At 32.3% G+C, this 18845-nt stretch overlaps 2 protein-coding genes across 2 annotated transcripts; both read left to right on the top strand.

The window, feature by feature from the left end:
* The first annotated feature begins 442 nt into the window (after positions 1-442).
* Positions 443-3001, top strand: LOC123709626 (larval cuticle protein LCP-17-like). Its single transcript, XM_045661079.1, has 4 exons — positions 443-600; positions 800-997; positions 2455-2559; positions 2832-3001. The coding sequence occupies exons 1-4, from the start codon at positions 598-600 to the stop codon at positions 2928-2930; spliced, it is 405 nt and encodes a 134-aa protein (XP_045517035.1). The 5' UTR covers positions 443-597; the 3' UTR covers positions 2931-3001.
* A 6277-nt stretch (positions 3002-9278) lies between these two features.
* Positions 9279-11384, top strand: LOC123709625 (cuticle protein CP14.6-like). Its single transcript, XM_045661078.1, has 4 exons — positions 9279-9380; positions 9728-9922; positions 10562-10666; positions 11048-11384. Exons 1-4 carry the CDS (start codon positions 9378-9380, stop codon positions 11147-11149), a joined length of 405 nt encoding a protein of 134 aa, XP_045517034.1. The 5' UTR covers positions 9279-9377; the 3' UTR covers positions 11150-11384.
* The last annotated feature ends 7461 nt before the right edge of the window (positions 11385-18845 follow it).

Genomic DNA, 18845 nt, shown 5'->3' with positions numbered 1-18845 from the left:
AGGGTGTGGCAGAAAGTTTCTAGGCATTCTTCTTATCCGTCCGTCTTGATTAAGAAACTGTAAATAACTAAGCCTCAGATTTCGGTATCTGTTTCATGATCATTCGTTAATTTAATAGTCAAATAGGTGATCCTTCTGTGCCTGAAGACCGCCGCCAACTTTTTGGGTCCAAAGCAAGCCGGTTTCTTCAGGATGTTTTCCTTTTCACTCGAACCGTGAAAGAAAGCATCGTAAGGAACTGGTTTGCCAAAAAACAAAGAAAACATACATATGATATAAAACAGATTTAGAAATCTGAGGCCTAGTCCTAAACAATATAAGTAAGTAATAATATTCAGACCATACAGTACCTATAATACTCTTAGCCTACAGGTGTATTGTCGATTTTTTTAAAATAAACATTCATTATACAATATCGTAATACTGTTTTAGTGAAGGACGTTGGTGCATCTGTGTAAAATGTTCTATGACTAGACGCTACAAGTTCGCACAAAACAAGATAATAATAAATTCAATTCTCGATTTTGGATAACCTATAAAAGATGTCCTGTGTATTCATTTAGACACTGTTCATTACGAGCTCTCATAACTAACAATATGGTAAGCGTTTTATGTTTTATTATATTTAGTTAAATATTTAAAATCACCATGGGATTAATTCATATCAAAATAATTTGAATGGAAAAAAATTGTAATTTCTTTTTGTTGATACATTAATTTGTAATTTAAATTCTTTCGGTCTTATTAAAATATTTGTGATTATAACGTATAATAAAATCAATTTTAAAACTTTCTACAGAAATTCCTAGTCGTTCTCGCCGTCGCCGTGGCCTGTGCCAGCGCTGATGTGTCTCACATCCTGACCCCCGACAACCAGGTCCCCATCGTCCAGTTCAGGTCTGACTCCAATCCTGATGGCACCGGATTCAACTACGCCTACGAAGCCGGCAACGGTATCGTCCAGGAAGCCCAAGGTGTTGTCAAGAACCCTAACACTGTAAGTCTTGTTAAAAGAAATAATATTCTTACATATAAATAAATTAGAATATTCTAATTCAATTGTCAATCATCACCATATTTTTCAAGTCCATAGATTAGTTTAACACTTAATTCAGCGGGAGAGACTGCAATTTCTCGTAATAATCTGTCAATTTTACCTACACTTAAGTATAATAAAGCTTTGGTGAATGTTAGTTTCAGTAGTTCCACAGATTACTTCTTACATGCACTAACTTACAAACGTTGCGTCTGTATTATATGTACGAGTCAAATAATATTACTTAAAAACCCAATTGGAAGTAGACAATTCTTTCTTTAGAATATTCTAATTCAATTGTCAATCATCACCAAATTTTTCAAGTCCATAGATTAGTTTAACACTTAATTCAGCAGGAGAGACTGCAATTTCTCGTAATAAACTGTCAATTTTCCCTACACTTAAGTATAATAAAGCTTTGCTGAATGATAGTTTCAGTAGTTCCACAGATTACTTCTTACATGCACTAACTTACAAACGTTGCGTCAGTATTATATGTACAAGTCAAATAATATTACTTAAAAACCCAATTGGAAGTAGACAATTCTTTCTTTAGAATATTCTAATTCAATTGTCAATCATCACCAAATTTTTCAAGTCCATAGATTAGTTTAACACTTAATTCAGCGGGAGAGACTGCAATTTCTCGTAATAAACTGTAAATTTTCCCTACACTTAAGTATAATAAAGCTTTGGTGAATGTTAGTTTCAGTAGTTCCACAGATTACTTCTTACATGCACTAACTTACAAACGTTGCGTCTGTATTATATGTACGAGTCAAATAATATTACTTAAAAACCCAATTGGAAGTAGACATTTTTTTCTAATAAATAACGGTTTCTATAATTCAGGATTTCAAACGCCACGACATTAAAAAATAAGAGATTTAATTTTAACTTACATAAACTCAATCTTCACAGATTGCGAAAGTTATCTAATTATAAACGAAACTCAAACACAGTAAAGCCCTTAATAAGTAGAGAAAGAGGATAAGTCGTTAATTTACAGTTTATTTTATTAAAATGTCGGCCTTTCTTTGTCAAGGATAGAACAAAGATTTAAATGGTAATCTATGTAGCGTTAATGTATGTAAAATATTATTTATGGTTTTGGTTTGATATTTTTCGTCAACGATGGCGTAATACTTCCTAGTTGAAATTAAATACTATGACCGTGATTGGCGACCTAATCTTGGAGAAAAAATTGTTTAACTCATACCAAATTATGAGTAGTACACATAATATTCCTTATTTACATGACCTATTTATCAGTCTTATATTATATCTTAATACCATTTAGTTAGAGTCAGAAAATCAGGTTAAAATTTAAATACTAGATGCGTAATCATATACATAGAATTTACTGTTTTGTTATGTGTAGCAGTTGCCTTGAATAATTATTATGTTCTCTTTTGCAGGAAGACGCTACCCTCGAAGTTAAAGGAAACGTGAAATACACAGCTCCCGATGGTACCCCAGTCGAGCTCTACTACGTCGCCAACGAAGCTGGATTCCAGCCAACTGTAAGTTCCACTTAAAGTTGTCACTCATTTAAGTTGTCTTCGTGATTACTGAAGAGTACACTGTTATTTCGATATATGTTATACATAACAGCACAGAACTATCGTTGAAATAAGTTAAGTTTTCAATCTCATTACATATTTTTATCAGAACATCGTCCACATATATGACTTGATTTTCTATAAAAAAATTATCCAAGAATCTGTTGGAATCTGAGGAACTAGACCCATACTTACTGAATTATTATAATTATTTAATATTTGTTTTTTTACAGGGAAGCCACGTTCCCAAGGTCCCAGAGCACGTTCTCCGCGCCCAAGAGTACATCGCCAGCCACACACCATTTGTCCAGGCTTTAGCAAAGAAGAACTAAGCACGAATTAGGGATTTCTTTTGGATTGTTATGTCACGTTGAAGTATTGCAATAAAGTCTGAATTAGTTAACCATCTTTTTATTTTGGTATGAAATCATAAGATATGCTATGTCGGCAGTGTCAAGGTAATTTTTTATAGAAAATTAACAATTAATATCAAACTGGGAAATAAATTAAAACATTTCACATACAACATAAAACATACCATAAAAAAACAGACATAAAGTTTATTACTTTTGCTATCATTGAAGTCAAGTTAGTTAAGTTTTAATATATGTAACGTTATTTCAAAGCTCTTAAAGTCATTTTAGTTAGAACTGTAAACCATTTTAAAACATTCTTGTCACTTGTGAATAATAGTTTTGTACATTAAAATAATATACACTAGGTAGTAAATTGATTTGATTGATAAAATAAAATAAATTAATCAATGGCACTACAACCTTTTTAGGTCTGGGCCTCAGATTACAGGCAAGTAGGTGATCAGCCTCCTGTGCCTGACTCACGCCGTCGACTTTCCTCACGATGTTTTCCTTCACCGTTCGAGCGAATGTTAAATGGGCACATAGACTTGCGCTTTCTCCATTGGTGCACAGCTGTGGAGATCGAACCTACAACCTCATGAGAGTCACACGCTGAAGCCACTGGAATAACATTGTTACTTGAATAGAATAGTACATGTAAAATCAGATAAAAATATTTAATACAGAAATACAACCGTTCTCGCAAATATTTGTCTAGACATAATAAAATATTAATTATTAGTGTCGAAGTATCGAAATGTCATGTTAGGTATCAAGTCTCACACTTGACCTATTACTTAATTTATGTGTTTTAGATTAGCAAAAAAGCAATATACCAATTATTGTAAAAAACAAAAAGTGAAGGTTATAATTTTTAATTATTATCTCAAATAACCGGATGATTATTGTTTAAATTATGTTTAAGAGGAATCTTAGAGAGGGTAATTCTTAAAAGTCCGGCAACGCACTTGCGAGCCTTCTGCCAATATGAGTGACCGTAGGTATGACTTAACATCAGATAAGCCTCCCTGCCCGTTTGCCTCTTAATACAAAAAAATGATGACACAATAAATATATTATTGTCTGTTACAGACTGCCAGAATAGTTGATGATGATTAGATGATGAAGAGGATAGGGCGGCTCGAGCTATTCGGTTGTCTATAGACGGTCATTATTAAAAGCTTTACACCTTTATGTATTAAAACTCAACGACAATCAGCGCACTGTTTTAACGAATCATTTATCTCTGTCTATCAAATAGTGTGTATGGTGTGTTAGAAGAGTAAATAAGTTAGGTTAGAGATCTTAAGAGAGCGGAGCTGTACAAGCTAGTCTATATTATACTTCTATACTAAAATTATTACACAAAAACAGTGTTTTTTTATACAGAAAACAGGTTGACGTTATGTCAGTGTATTTATTTAAGATACTTACGGATCGGGATCATAATCTGTATATAACGGAGCAAGACAAATAATTAACAAATTTTCTATTGAGGTTGACCTATTTGTTTGTACACTGGCTGAGTTCACAAGAGTTGTTTGCTATATTGTTAATATAAGATTAAGGTATATAAATATAATTTTTTAATGTGTTTTATGTAGGATAATCGGTGTGGTTATTATTTTGTCGTCCTAACGAATTAGTAATAACTGAGATAGACTGATATTAACAAATAAATAAAGTAATATCACCGCCCATGGAGACTGCGTTGCCTTTTAATTATTACGTTTCGTCTCTAAATCGAATTGATTCGGAAATATCTAAAGAAATAAACTAAAAAAATATCTAAAGATATCAGAACGAATGCATTGCTGCATCAAAAGCTTTTCTAATGACATGTCCCAGTCTGCATCCAAATTATGGTTAACGTACAAAATTTTCATACAATCACTACTTGTATTCAGCACGACACGCTCGTTAGTAAATGATGGATATCTGGGAACATTTTAAAAATATTCCGAAATTATTTTGAAAATTTTATGTCGCAATCATGATGAATATTTGCATAACAATTAAAACGGCTACAGTTTAACATTATATAAAGTTTATTTCTAAAAAACAGATTTCACCTACTTTAGACAATTATCAGCAACTACTGTTATTAAAAATATAGACCATTACAAAAGTCGCAATTATGTTTTTTTGAAACAAAGCTTTTATCAAAAACGCTTTTGCATAAGACTGTTCCTTGATGACCTACAAAATCGGTATTTCTTATAGATACATAGTCATTATGTCTAAGTTATTATACTGTGGGTAAGTTTACACATGAATCGATTTGCAGGCCCCACCACACTATATCATTTTATCGTTAAGTGAAAAATTAATGTGAAATAGTGTACCTTTAATGCTTGCAGCATTTGTTGTAATTTTATATTTATCCATTATTAATTATTATGTTCGGTTATTGTGCTTTAGTTTAGGATTGATCCTGGTACACTGTTGAACACGAGCCTAATTCAAATTCAAAATCATTTATTCATATAGGTAACACAATGTTCACTTATGAACGTCAAAAAAGAAATATATATGATTTGCTTCTAATTTTACACTTACTGCCAGTTCTCAAGAGCGTAGACCGGAAAAGAAGAACTGGCAATGAACTCTTCGCCACTCTTTTTAATCGCCACGTTTTTTGTTTTACACAACGTTTGTAGGGAGCTGCAACAATTACACGTTCCACGTGACAATTTTAGTATTTAATAATAATAAAATAAATTAAAAACAAAGATCAGCATGGTGTAGGCACAGCACAGTAGGCATCGTGAAATAGGAGTACGCACTTATACTCGTGGGAACAACAAGTCAAGTGAACACAGATTTTACAGAAATGTGATCAATGTTAAACTCAAACTCAAAATAACTTTATTCATGTAGTTAAACCAGTACACTTATGAACGTCAGAAAAGAAGTTAAATTAATTGTTAATTTACATTTACTACCAGTTCGCAAGTCAAGGGCGTAGAACGGGCAAGAAGAACTGGCAAGAAACTTTCCACCACTCTTTTTAATCGCTAAGTTTTGGGTAAATACAAGGATTAGGATTATGATCATTGAAATATTCATCTAATGTATATAACGCTTTATTGATTTATTTACGTTTATCGAGGGCGTTAAATTTATTTAGTGATAATTCTACAATTTCGCTTGGGAGTTTTTTGTAGAAACGAATACAATTTCCATTTAATTTAATAATGTTCAATATTAAAATATAAATAAAGTTATTATAATATAAAGTTTGCACTGCCTCCATTGTCTTAACTAACTTAATAAAAAGTGGTTACAGATTCCGGGCTAAAACGCCAGCATTGAGAATCACCTAGAAAGTAACTTTCTATAAGAATTTTAGTCATACAGAAAACAAAGACAATTATTGATACTAAATTAAAATCCAAAACAGGTGAATATAGAAGATATTTAAAAAAAGAGTCCGACCTTGTGTTACCTAGAGACACAATAATTTAAAAATTAAACCCGTTTAACGTTATTTAATTTAGCTTGTTCGTGGAATTTATAATTAATCGAATTATTATTTCTAATATTGGAATTATATATTCATCGATACAAGGAAACTTAACAGATATATAAAACTAATGAGATAAAAAATATGTAGAAGGATATATAAAGAGATATAGTGTAGAAAATAAAAGGTCAACACAAAAATCTAATTTTAAATTATTTCTTCGTGTCAAAGACGTTTAACAAGTTACGATTTGTATTATTATTATTGACTATGATCCAGTGATCGTATGACTTATTTTCAAATACTAAAGAATGTATCCCAGGAATCTTTTAACTAACTATATTTTGTTCGATGTCGAGGGGATCATTTTAATAATAATAATAATAAATCATTTATTTGCAAGAATGTGGTACATTTAGATTGATCAATTATCAATCAGCCATATAAAAATAGGCATACAAATGTCATATTAATTTACATAATGTCATAATAATAAGTTAAGTTATTTATAATTGTTGTCAAACTTATGGTCCAAATACTTGCCCACTATATAAGACATTTGCTACGGTTGTTGAAGACTTAATCAGATGGCTGGTTGACAATACCAGGTACCGCGGAGCTGGTGCTTTCCTGGCGCAGCGTAGTAATGTCGAAATCATCGATGCATATCATGATAAGAATATATTTTGAGATTTGTAAAAAATATGAAAAGCTCTACTAGCAGTAGGTCAGTCAGAAAAAATAAAAATTAAAAAACCTTTATCGACAATGAGTAAACGAACATACAAATTCAGTTATATTTCGCATACATTTACCATTTATAATATTTGGAAATATATTTTTTGGATCATAAAATTCAACAGGTATTTCGCAAGGTGTTCCTCCAAACCGTTTTATACAACCATAAATGGATTAATTCGACACCTGATATGTCGATGAATTACTACAGATAATAAAATGCTTTTAGATATGCCTTGAAGAAGCTGAACTGGGATTCCTTCGTTCGATTCTCGGGTTTTTGGATTTAGATTCCGTATTGAAGTATAGGAAGATCGAATCGACCATGTTGAGTAAAACATTAATGAATTGTCTGCCTCATGACCGAGGTAACGGTACTTCATTGAAAAATACGATTAACTTAACTCATGTTTAATTTTAGAGACAATTATATATGATATTTTAGATAGCTTCTTTAATAATGGAGATTTTTTTCACTGAATGCTTTTTACATTGAAATAAATAGATAACTTTTAGTACTGAATAACATGCAGTGAATAGTAGTTTTATATATGAAACTACAAAAAATTGAATTACATTCTTTATAATAGTTATGTTAGTTTTCACGACATAAGAATAATAATAATTAAGCTCGTTTATTTCCAATATTTACAAATTAAGAATATATATATTTATCATTTATCGCATTAAAGCAATCTCTTCTAGGCAACCACTGAAAATAAATAAAATAAATTTAGATTAGGTAAGCAAGAAGTGTAAAAATACATTAGACGTATAGTTATTTAGAATAAAACTATTGGAACAAAAACAAAGCAATAAACATATGTAAACAGTGATCACGACAGCAATAAAACAAGGAAACATGAAAAAGAAAAAGTGCACATGAATAACGATAATTTTAAATCAGTTAGTACGGAAGTTAGGGATCCGATGTGGACAGGTAATGTTTGTACAGAAGAAATTTAAAGGAAGATAGAGGAGGAGCTAAGTGAATAGCGGGCAGTGAATTCCATAGCCTCACTGCATAGACCATAAAGGATTCGCCAAGAAAGGAAGGCTTATGAGATTGGATTTCAAGGATATAGTTTATGGAAGAGCGCAAGCCATAGCTTTGCGCTCCCAAAAAATTTAAATAATTTTTGAGATTGGAAGGAGGTTTAGGATTTTATAGGATGAAGAATAAGAGTGAGAATGTGAGCATCACGTCGATGACGAATGACTTTGATTCTCTATTCGCTTCCTACCAATGCTTTTCCTTTTCCACCTTTTTTATTTCTTTTATCCATCTTTATTAGGGCACCCTCTATGCACTACATACAGGATGTACAGGGTGTACTGGACACCCTGTCTTCATAACCTCAAAAGATATTTACACACAAATTTTTTTTAAGACTCTTGAGGATTAGTGTGTGTGTCAATGGATTTGTGGTGTAGCACGTTACAATGGTTGATATATGTAATTATTATCTAGTTTTTACGTGTTTATTATTTATTGTATTGATTCCCAATTCTACGACTTTGAACCTCCCAAAACCAATTATTAGTAGTATTCAATTATTTGGGTGTTATCCAGCTCCTTTGATAAACAAAATATGATTCTCAGCAGTATTGCTATACTTATGTGATTGATAGCTTTTCCAGATACTGTTATAATGTCAGACGAAAGCTACATACCAACTTACAATGAAATACTTTTAGATTTCTTACCTTTTAACAATTCACTCCTCTTTAGCCAATACACGTGCACCTTATGAGTTATATACCAACATTTATTATTCCATACATACAAATATACAGTATTTCCAAACTTAACCTACATAGTAATAATAATAACGATTAATATTGATATATATAACATTATACCTTATTTTAAATGATTGGTTCCTGTAGAAGGGTACCTTTTATGCTGCCAAACTCAATTTTTTATTTATAATGGTAATTCTCGATTTACTATATAACCTATTACCAATAATCAATTTTTTAAAGAAACTTAAATATTTGTTTTATCTTTATTATTATTAAGACCAGTAGTCGAGGCGGGTATCATCCGAAAAACCAATATCGCGTTCACCTTGTAACATCCAAAATCAAATTCTTTCTTGCAAAATAATGCAAATTACGATACTTAGCCATAATCGAATCATCTCGGTCGAGTATAAAACGCGGGACATTTATCTTACGATCATAGTTTGACATTGCCTGTTAACTTGATACAAACCATGGTAAGCGAACACATCAAGATTATATTTCATCGATTTTTTTAATCAATTATTTATTAGAAACTTTATTTTTTACTAAATATTAATTTGTGTCATCAATTTTAGTAACAAGGCTTTCAGATTTTTTATTCCTAATATTTTATATTCTTAAATTTTCAAAAACATTTCGAAGAATTCATTAAATGTTGAACTTTTGGAATTTCATACAAGCCGCAGCTGTGAACTGTAGATGTTATATTAAAGCCACTTATGTCAACTGGAAATCCAGAGTCCAAATGTAGAGTATCCAGCGCTATTAAATAACAGTTAAGCCTAAAATACCAACTTAATATATATACATTATTTTCCAGAAATCCTTCGTAGCAATCCTCGCCTTCGTGGCCTTAGCTGCCGCCGACGTGTCCCATATTGTTCGCAATGTCGACACTGATGCCCAAATCGTCAGCCAAGATGCTGATGTCTTCCCAGACCAGTACAAATACGGTTACGAGACCAGCAACGGCATCAAGGCCCAAGAGAGTGGAGTACTGAAGAACGCTGGCCGCGTGAGTATTAAACTTTAAAAGGCTTTTATTGTTTAACGCTTCTATCAACAAGTCCCAATAAAATGTTCGTTAAGACATTTAGAAATCTTCAGGCACAATAAAGCACTTAACAAATCTCCTAAGTTAGCATTTAAATCTGGTCACATCCTCGATCCACGCAATATGTTCCGAAATATATAAATGTTAATGAATATAAAACTTGACCTTGGTATTTTGTTGAAGGCCGGTTCGGGTTAAAAAGTCACTTTATAACCGCGTGTCATCGTGACCTCATAGATGATCGGAATGTTATTTAGACAATCCTGTTCGTTTGTCATTAATAATTAAGATTTTAGGAAATAATTAATTAAAAATCTTTACATTTTAAAATTAAAAAATATATTTCACACTTCCCAAACATTTCATTTAAGTATTTCCGTTTGTTGTATTAGCATAATCTAAAGTCATTTTCAAAGTACAATTATGCCCTAAGATAAAATAATTTCTTTACTATCTCTAAACACCATTTCACTGTACCGCTAGTCTATAATACAAAAATCTTAATCTGCGTGAGCGCACTCAAACTATTATCAAATATTTTCGTACCGAAATTCAATTTACTCAAATAGCTGATATTAATGTATTTTTTTCTTGCTGTAGGAGAACGAAGCTATTGAAACTCAAGGATCAAACTCATACACTGGCCCAGACGGTCAAGTATACGCTGTTAGCTACGTCGCTAACGAGAACGGATACCAGCCAACTGTAAGTATTGTGTAACTATAGTAAAACAAAATTTATAAATGGGGTACATAGTAGTAGCCGAAATACTGAATGACGTCAAAAAATATAAATCTTTTAATTTGCATTCAAGGTAACTTTAGCTATTGATTATGCAATAACGATGATTCGCCAACGTGCATTGCAAAGTTGACATTCCAGTTCGTACATACTGCTGGTTTAGGTTGTAGGTGGTATTGTCTGGCTATCACAAATATGCTTAGGAATAGCTAGATTTTCAAAGCAGTCAAATTGTAATACTGTCTTGATAGTTCACAATATTTTCAATTGATTAACGTTATAGTTTTCGTCTGGAAGACTTTGTTGTGTTTAGTCACTATAATTACTGTAATTATATTGTTTCAGGGTGCCCATCTCCCAACCCCAGTGCCAGTTCCAGACTACATCTTGAGAGCTCTTGAATACATCGCAACCCACGCACCAAAATCCGTTGCTCAACCTTTGTAAATTAGTTAAAAACTGTTAAACCATTAGACACTGCCTATAATATTATTGTTACCTCTAGTCGCTCCTATTAATGGAGCAATAAAAGGTTTTCAAAAAATGTCTATACTTTTATTTTTAACTATATGTCTACCCATGTCTTCATTGAATTCAGTGTACTTCAAATGATCTATAGTATTCAAACAAAAAAATCGATTTTGTAATAAAAGCAATTGAATTAACTAAATTAATTCACAAAGTACGCGATATAAATAATTTGTAGGCAGCCCCTTGTAATTAAATTAAAAAACAATTACTTTCATTTAAAGAAATGGTCTCCCCAGGTGGCGAAATCATATTAATATTTCAGTTTGATCTGATAATAAAAAACACTATTTTTAATGATTCACCAATTATATTCCGAGAAATGTTCACATCACGCAATGTCGACATCACAATGAATTTAAAACAAAGTGCCACACAAAATTTTGGAACGAGGTTATTAATTTAATTATGTAATTGCAGAGCGTTCAAAGCTTTATCAAAAGTTCTCGACTTAGTTGTATATATTATACAGGTAGGGGTAGATGTAATTTATTTACGTACTAGCGGACCCGATATACGTTGTCCTGTCTTAACTATGAATATTGATTTGGAATTGGTATGATTAACTAAAGTATTCCGACACGAGATCTGGCAACATATAACTCACCATGTGAAAAACATGCATTTTCAAGATTAATGTCACAAACAATTAGCGACTGTAATTATTTTATCAATGTAATAACTCTGATCAAAGCATTCATTTTAAAGCATATTCATTTTTCTTAGATCCTCTTTGACGATATTTGCAGCACGCATTCTGTCAATGTTATGTCAAACGCCACAAGGTTACATGTAAAAGGTTTGAATTGTAAATAGCGCTTTTAAAAAATGCTATCGTAACAAAAGTCATGATTACTTAATATGGTGGTTAAGTATTCTTAAATTTTCTAATTTTCCGCTCTATTTTCTTATTTTTTTCTTTCATAAGAAAGGTTCTTATCGTCTACTGACAATAACAAACACAATAAAAAAATAGCGATATCGATCCAGCCGTTCACGCGTGATGCCATGACCAAGGGAAATAGGGATTCATGTATATATATAGATGTCGAAAAGCCTTGTCGTCTTGAGAATTCTTTTATAGACAGCTGGACAAATGTTTGGTTGTTATTGTTATTTATTATGTATGTCAGAGCATCAGCTGTGAACGGTTTGACGTTGTAAATTATAAGATCTGTGGCATAAAATGACATTGGCAGCTGACATATGTTTAGTATTCTGCGTATTGAAGAGCATGCCTGTCCAGAAGGTTTGTCGCTTATAAACGGCATGTTATACTCACCAACGAAGATGGAAGGCGGCAAGGAGTTCAACTCTTTCGATGTTTTAACAAGAAACAATCCCAATCGTGTAGTACGTTGGGGATGATAACGAAAAGTGAAACTCTAGACAATTGACATGAGTGTAGCTTGAATATGGATGATTCAAGTTGTGTAGATCCAAGGAACATTAAAAAAACAGTGGCTCTCCAATTCTTGTTCTTGGTCTGAGATATTATGTTTGGTGAATAAATTTTCTAGGCATAGAGGTGTTCAGATTTTCTCACGATATTATCCTTCACTGTATGAGCGAAATATGCATGAAATCGCATAGCAATAATTCGAACCTACGACCTCAAAGATGAAAGTTGTTCGTTCAACACCGCGACCTAGGAAAATTTATAGGATTATAAATTTTTTGAATTTTCGAACAATGTATATTTTTACAATGGATATAAATTTCAAACAATTTTAATTGAGTGCTTTCATTTATAATGGGTTCATTGCAGCCCAACAGTGTTTGCGGTACGGCAGGACAAATATTGTCCCATCGCCAACAGCCTTCATAGCTAATGAGAGTCATTAGTTCCGTTTCAATCAAACTTGAATTATAAAGTTTTTGTATCACTTTTATTTTACAAACCATTTTACTCAGTCCCTAAGCTAGATCAAAGACTACATTTGTAATTAGATTGCTAATAAGCGGAATATAATGAACGGCTCAAATATAAGTATTTCCTCCAACTTCGGAGTAGACTTTTGGGCCGTGGGTTGCAAAGGCGCTAATTAAAGATTTAAGGTGGTGCGTTCCTTGCTCATCGAATCGTAATACAGTGAGGAATTGCTGCCAGAGTTAAAGGTACACTGCAACAGGGACCAAAATTTTAAAATATCTTTTTACTAATTATTTTTATTAAAATAGGTTAAGAAAATTGTAAATACTGTTATGATTAGTAATACATAATATTAATATTGACAATAGCTCAGATGGCTAATTATTTACAATAGCTACTATACTCCGGAATGTATTTAGGATGTCTATTCGCTGAAACTAGTTTTAGGTGAGATCTAATCTAATCTAATCAATGATCAGTAATTATTTAGTCTCTGGTTCAAGTTAGGATTCTATTTTAATACAAAGAACTACATGGTGATTAAACAGATTCATTAAATAAATACTTTTATTTATAAAAAGTATAAAACAAAGTTACGTTACGTTTTTTTAATTTATTTTAAGCGTTTAAACCATATGATTTAGTTATAAAAATGATAACTAATAAACTAACTAAACACTATTGAAAGTAAGAACTGGCTTTTGTTGTTTTTTTATATAACTTTGCCCTTGGTTTAGTGTAATGAGTGTGCTATGCATCCGCACGACGCGCTCGAACCCTGCAAACAACAATGGACTGTCTATATGTTATTAGTAGTCCGGTCAATCTCGACATTCAAAGGTGGATAAAATCCCAAGCAGAAAATCACTAAAATTAGTATTGTCTTTTGTTGACATAGCTTTTACACATTTAAAGAAAACACTTTTTAACCGGACTGAAGCTATGTATTATTATAAACTTATAATTATTTTACATAATTTTTAATTTTTCCGACGTTTCGAGTGCTTTACAGCGTGTGTAGTCACGGTGATTTAAGACAAAAGGAGGTGTATACATAGCTTCAATCCGGTAAAAAAGTGTTTCCTTTAAATCAGTAAAATTGTTCAAAACATGATTAAGCTACAACATGAAACAACTCCAGAGATGTATATACTATATGTACATATATCACACATAAATATGCACTCGTATTCCAACATATTATGACGATAACAACTTTTACAAGTTATTGAGAAGGACGCTCGTAGGAAAAAAGTAGTCATACATTTTTATAGATAATTTTTGTCTTGGGAACTTGTATCAAAACTTATACTTTTGCTGAAAATCGCGAAAATCTCATTTTTTAACTTTGACCATGAGCAAGTTTTTTTCTCATATACAGCCATGATGGTGAAGTCAATTATTAATTATGGTATGAACAACTTTACTGATTTTCAGCTTATAGTGGTTTCATGTACCTTTACCCGCCTTTGGTCTGAATTGATTGATTTATTATGATTATAAGCTACCAACTGACGCATGGAGAGGTCATAATATATCTGATAAACGTAATGGTGATGAACAGATATCCCTCCCCAAAATCGAATCTGGTGAATGTCACATGCGAAAGTCACTCAGCAGCAGTAGGCGTCAATAATTGTATTCGTAAATCAACTGTAAATTTATTAAAAAATTTACGGCAAATCTCCGATACACATTTGCAAATGGTGAAATCGGGAAATTTGTCTGACTGAAAATATCCTGATTGAAATCAGTTTATTTCCGACATCTTCAATCTAACTTTGCAACAAATTGCGTTTCAAGTTTTTTCAGATTATTTCTGTTTTACTAAGGTATCTGAATGTCTTATTTATAACTTCACTCACGGACTTGACAGACGTTGTCCTGTATTAACTATGAATATTGATTTCGATTTGGTATAATTAACTAAAAATGCTTTATGATATACAATATTCTGTTTGTTTTTCTGGCGCGTATATAAATAGTTTTGTTGGTATTCCGACATGGGAACAGGCGACATATAACTGGCCATGTGAATGGATTTTTAAGATTAATTTCACAAACATTAGCGACTGTAATTATTTTATATTTTCTTCGATCGAAGCATTTGTTTTAAACGATATTCATTTTTCTTACGTCCTCTTTGACGATAATTGCAGCACGCTTGAAAAGTTAGGTCTAACGCCATAGTTGCCGACACGTAAGTAGATAAGAGACGAGAAATGTGATGTAAGAGGAAGAGGGGAGGGGGTGATCTGGGGGGGGGGTGAGAATTTAACGACAGATAAACAAACGTAACGTGTCGCGTTTTTTCATTCATAAACAACGTCTTCGTCTTTCTCACCCGTTCATAAACTATTCATAAAAAACGTCTTCGTCTTTCTCACCCGTTCATAAACCATTCATAAACAACGTCTTAGTATTTCTCACCCGTTAGATGCTATCCCCCCACTAAATAAAATTCTTGTCAAATCGCGTTACTTAATCGAAGGCACCCGTTCATAAACCATTCATAAACAACGTCTTCGTCTTTCTCACCCGTTCATAAACTATTCATAAACAACGTCTTCGTCTTTCTCACCCATTCATAAACCATTCATAAACAACGTCTTCGTCCTTTTCACCCGTTAGATGCTATCCCCCCCACTAAATAAAATTCTTGTCAAATCGCGTTACTTAATCGAAGGCACCCGTTCATAAACCATTCATAAACAACGTCTTCGTCTTTCTCACCCGTTCATAAACCATTCATAAACAACGTCTTCGTCTTTCTCACCCGTTCATAAACCATTCATAAACAACGTCTTCGTCTTTCTCACCCGTTCATAAACTATTCATAAACAACGTCTTCGTCTTTCTCACCCGTTCATAAACCATTCATAAACAACGTCTTCGTCTTTCTCACCCGTTAGATGCTATCCCCCCACTAAATAAAATTCTTGTCAAATCGCGTTACTTAATCGAAGGCACCCGTTCATAAACCATTCATAAACAACGTCTTCGTCTTTCTCACCCATTCATAAACCATTCATAAACAACGTCTTCGTCTTTCTCACCCGTTCATAAACCATTCATAAACAACGTCTTCGTCTTTCTCACCCGTTCATAAACTATTCATAAACAACGTCTTCGTCTTTCTCACCCGTTCATAAACCATTCATAAACAACGTCTTCGTCTTTCTCACCCGTTAGATGCTATCCCCCCACTAAATAAAATTCTTGTCAAATCGCGTTAATTAATCGAAGGAAGTAATTGGAGTTCTCTTTTGTCGACTAGTCGTAATTCGTCTTGGCCGTATAAACGTCAATCAATAATTTTTCTAACAAATAATTTTTACTCTAGGCTATATCTATGTATAGGTATATACCTAACCAATTCCACACTGTCTTGCCTCCAATGTACCCCTACTACGGAAATATACTCGCGGGTAAACCAAACTGAAGTGAGTTTCGAAACTAAAACCTCACAATCAGTCCTTGGTGTATTTATCAAGTTACTATTGTTTATTTTTCTGTTTTCATTGAACAACGATATCGTACGGTGAGAATAAAACTTGTCTGGACATTCTGTGACAATTAAGTCGTAATTATATCTCTTATATGTACATTACATTTTTATTACTTTACCAGCTTACTTCTAATAATTTAATTTGAGTCAAAACTATCCCAATGCTTTGCCTGCAATACAGCTTGTATGGCAACTTATCTCACCTTATCTGAGAACACAAACTGGTTGTAGAATTGTAATTTATTATTTTGATTAGTAATAAAGCAGCAGTAATTAAAAATTAAGTATATGAAAGGGGAGTTAAAGGGCAACGGAGTTCTGACATTGTCAAATAATAACAATCTTTTTTTTGTTTTTCTTTCTTGGGCCGAATACCAGTCTTTGGCAATAAATACCAAACCATTTTTTTTACTTTTGATTGTTCCTTGTAATAAGAATGCAACAAAAATAAATTAATTTATGCTAGAAGGCATTATGTACACTTATGAACAAACGAACGAATAATAAAACAGTTATATATGTCACAGCAATTGCGTTACTGTCATCTGTCATTGTCATTATATCACAAAGCTTACACCTGACAAAGCCGTTTCTCCGACATATTACGGCAATATTAAAAAATTACATATTTACACATTTGTAATCAAATAAATATTTTAGTATAGTAATAAAAACAAAAACAATTTCTTAAACCAATAGTATCTTGGACAAGATGCATTAGTAATATGTTCCATAGTACAGCGCTGTACTTGAACACCGTGTAATTGAGATGTGTTTAATTTCGTAAATGTATATTTGCTTGTTAGTTCAATCTTCATTTCAATGAATGAATCTGTTTGTTTCATATATTATTATTAGTTAAAGCTACTCCGCAAAACATCTAATTTGTTTGTTTGTATTAGATAAAAATAAATACAGAAGCGTTGGTAATGCTCTTTATCTGTAGCTGTGAGCTATAGGTAGTAATTAATTCATATATTATCAATAATTCCAGTTTCTAACGCAGAAAATCCTTCGGTGACTATTATATTTTCTGACTTTAAGAATATATTTTGTTAATTAAATAAATGTTTCCCTGGATGAATAAAAGTGAGCTTCACAAAATTTAATTAAAAGTTAAGACAGTATCGTCAACGGGCTAGTTCAAAAAGTTTTACCATAAGTCACTTTCCTGGTTACCTGCAGGGCTTAAGCCAGTTTTATTAGATTACAAGGGCTTTAAGTGGTTTAAGTTAGATGATTTTAGGGCAAAATGTTTTAGCTTTATGCGAAAGGAGGGTTTATTAACACAGGAGGTTGTGTTATGTGTTTTGTTACGACAGGCTAAGTTACGTATCGTATGTAAATTCATAAAGTTTTATACTACCCATCCCGAATAACACCTTACAAAAATTATGTATCTAAACCAATGAATCATTCTAGATATCTGTGAAAACTGCAGCAAATTCTAGTATTCAATTATATATCTCTCGGCACTAAGCTACCCAGGTTATGCTAGGAATGTTTTCGTTCAGCTGTTTTTTCTCCGGCTTTGCAAATCCAACTAAGACGAAAAAAGTTTTTCGACTTATATACCCGATACAGTAGATCCAGATATCTCTTACAACCTCAAAAACTTTACCTCTTTTTAACATTTGATTCTTGAAATACTTTTGTAATTAATTATATTTCAACTAGTTATTACTGTACCTACTCTTTTACAGAAATCCATGGCAACGAAATCTTATTTTTGTCCATTTGCTGTCACCATACATATGACTACTTAACAACTTAAGTCAGTCTAATTAGATAAGATTAATTATAAGATACTTAAATCTATTTAAATAATAGATTACGTAAATCAGATATCATCAAATCAAAAACAACTCGAATTTCGTATGAAGAACATACTTATCATACAAAAATATATTATTCTTAAAAAGCGGACTATTAAAAACTTTTTACAATTAGTAAAGTACATTATACTACTGATAAATAAATCAGGCGCCTTGAATATATGCGTGGACTTACTGCGCAAAACGTCGGATATTCTATGAAATCTCATAATGCGCATGTGCAAAAACAATGGCTTCCGACAATTGACAGTTTGACATGACAACCGCAGTCTATGCGTGAAGCGTCGCATTGTTTATTAAAAATAATTAAAACCCAATAACACTTAAATTACGCTGTCCTTAGTGCTTTATTCCATGTTGTTTTCATTTAAAATAATTTCTTTTAGTAAATCATTGCAA

The sequence above is a fragment of the Pieris brassicae genome, chromosome 5, assembly GCF_905147105.1.
Source record: "Pieris brassicae chromosome 5, ilPieBrab1.1, whole genome shotgun sequence".
Lineage (NCBI taxonomy): Eukaryota > Metazoa > Arthropoda > Insecta > Lepidoptera > Pieridae > Pieris > Pieris brassicae.
The sequence above is the reverse complement of the archived record's forward strand: the minus strand, read 5'-3'. Positions and strand labels throughout refer to the sequence as shown.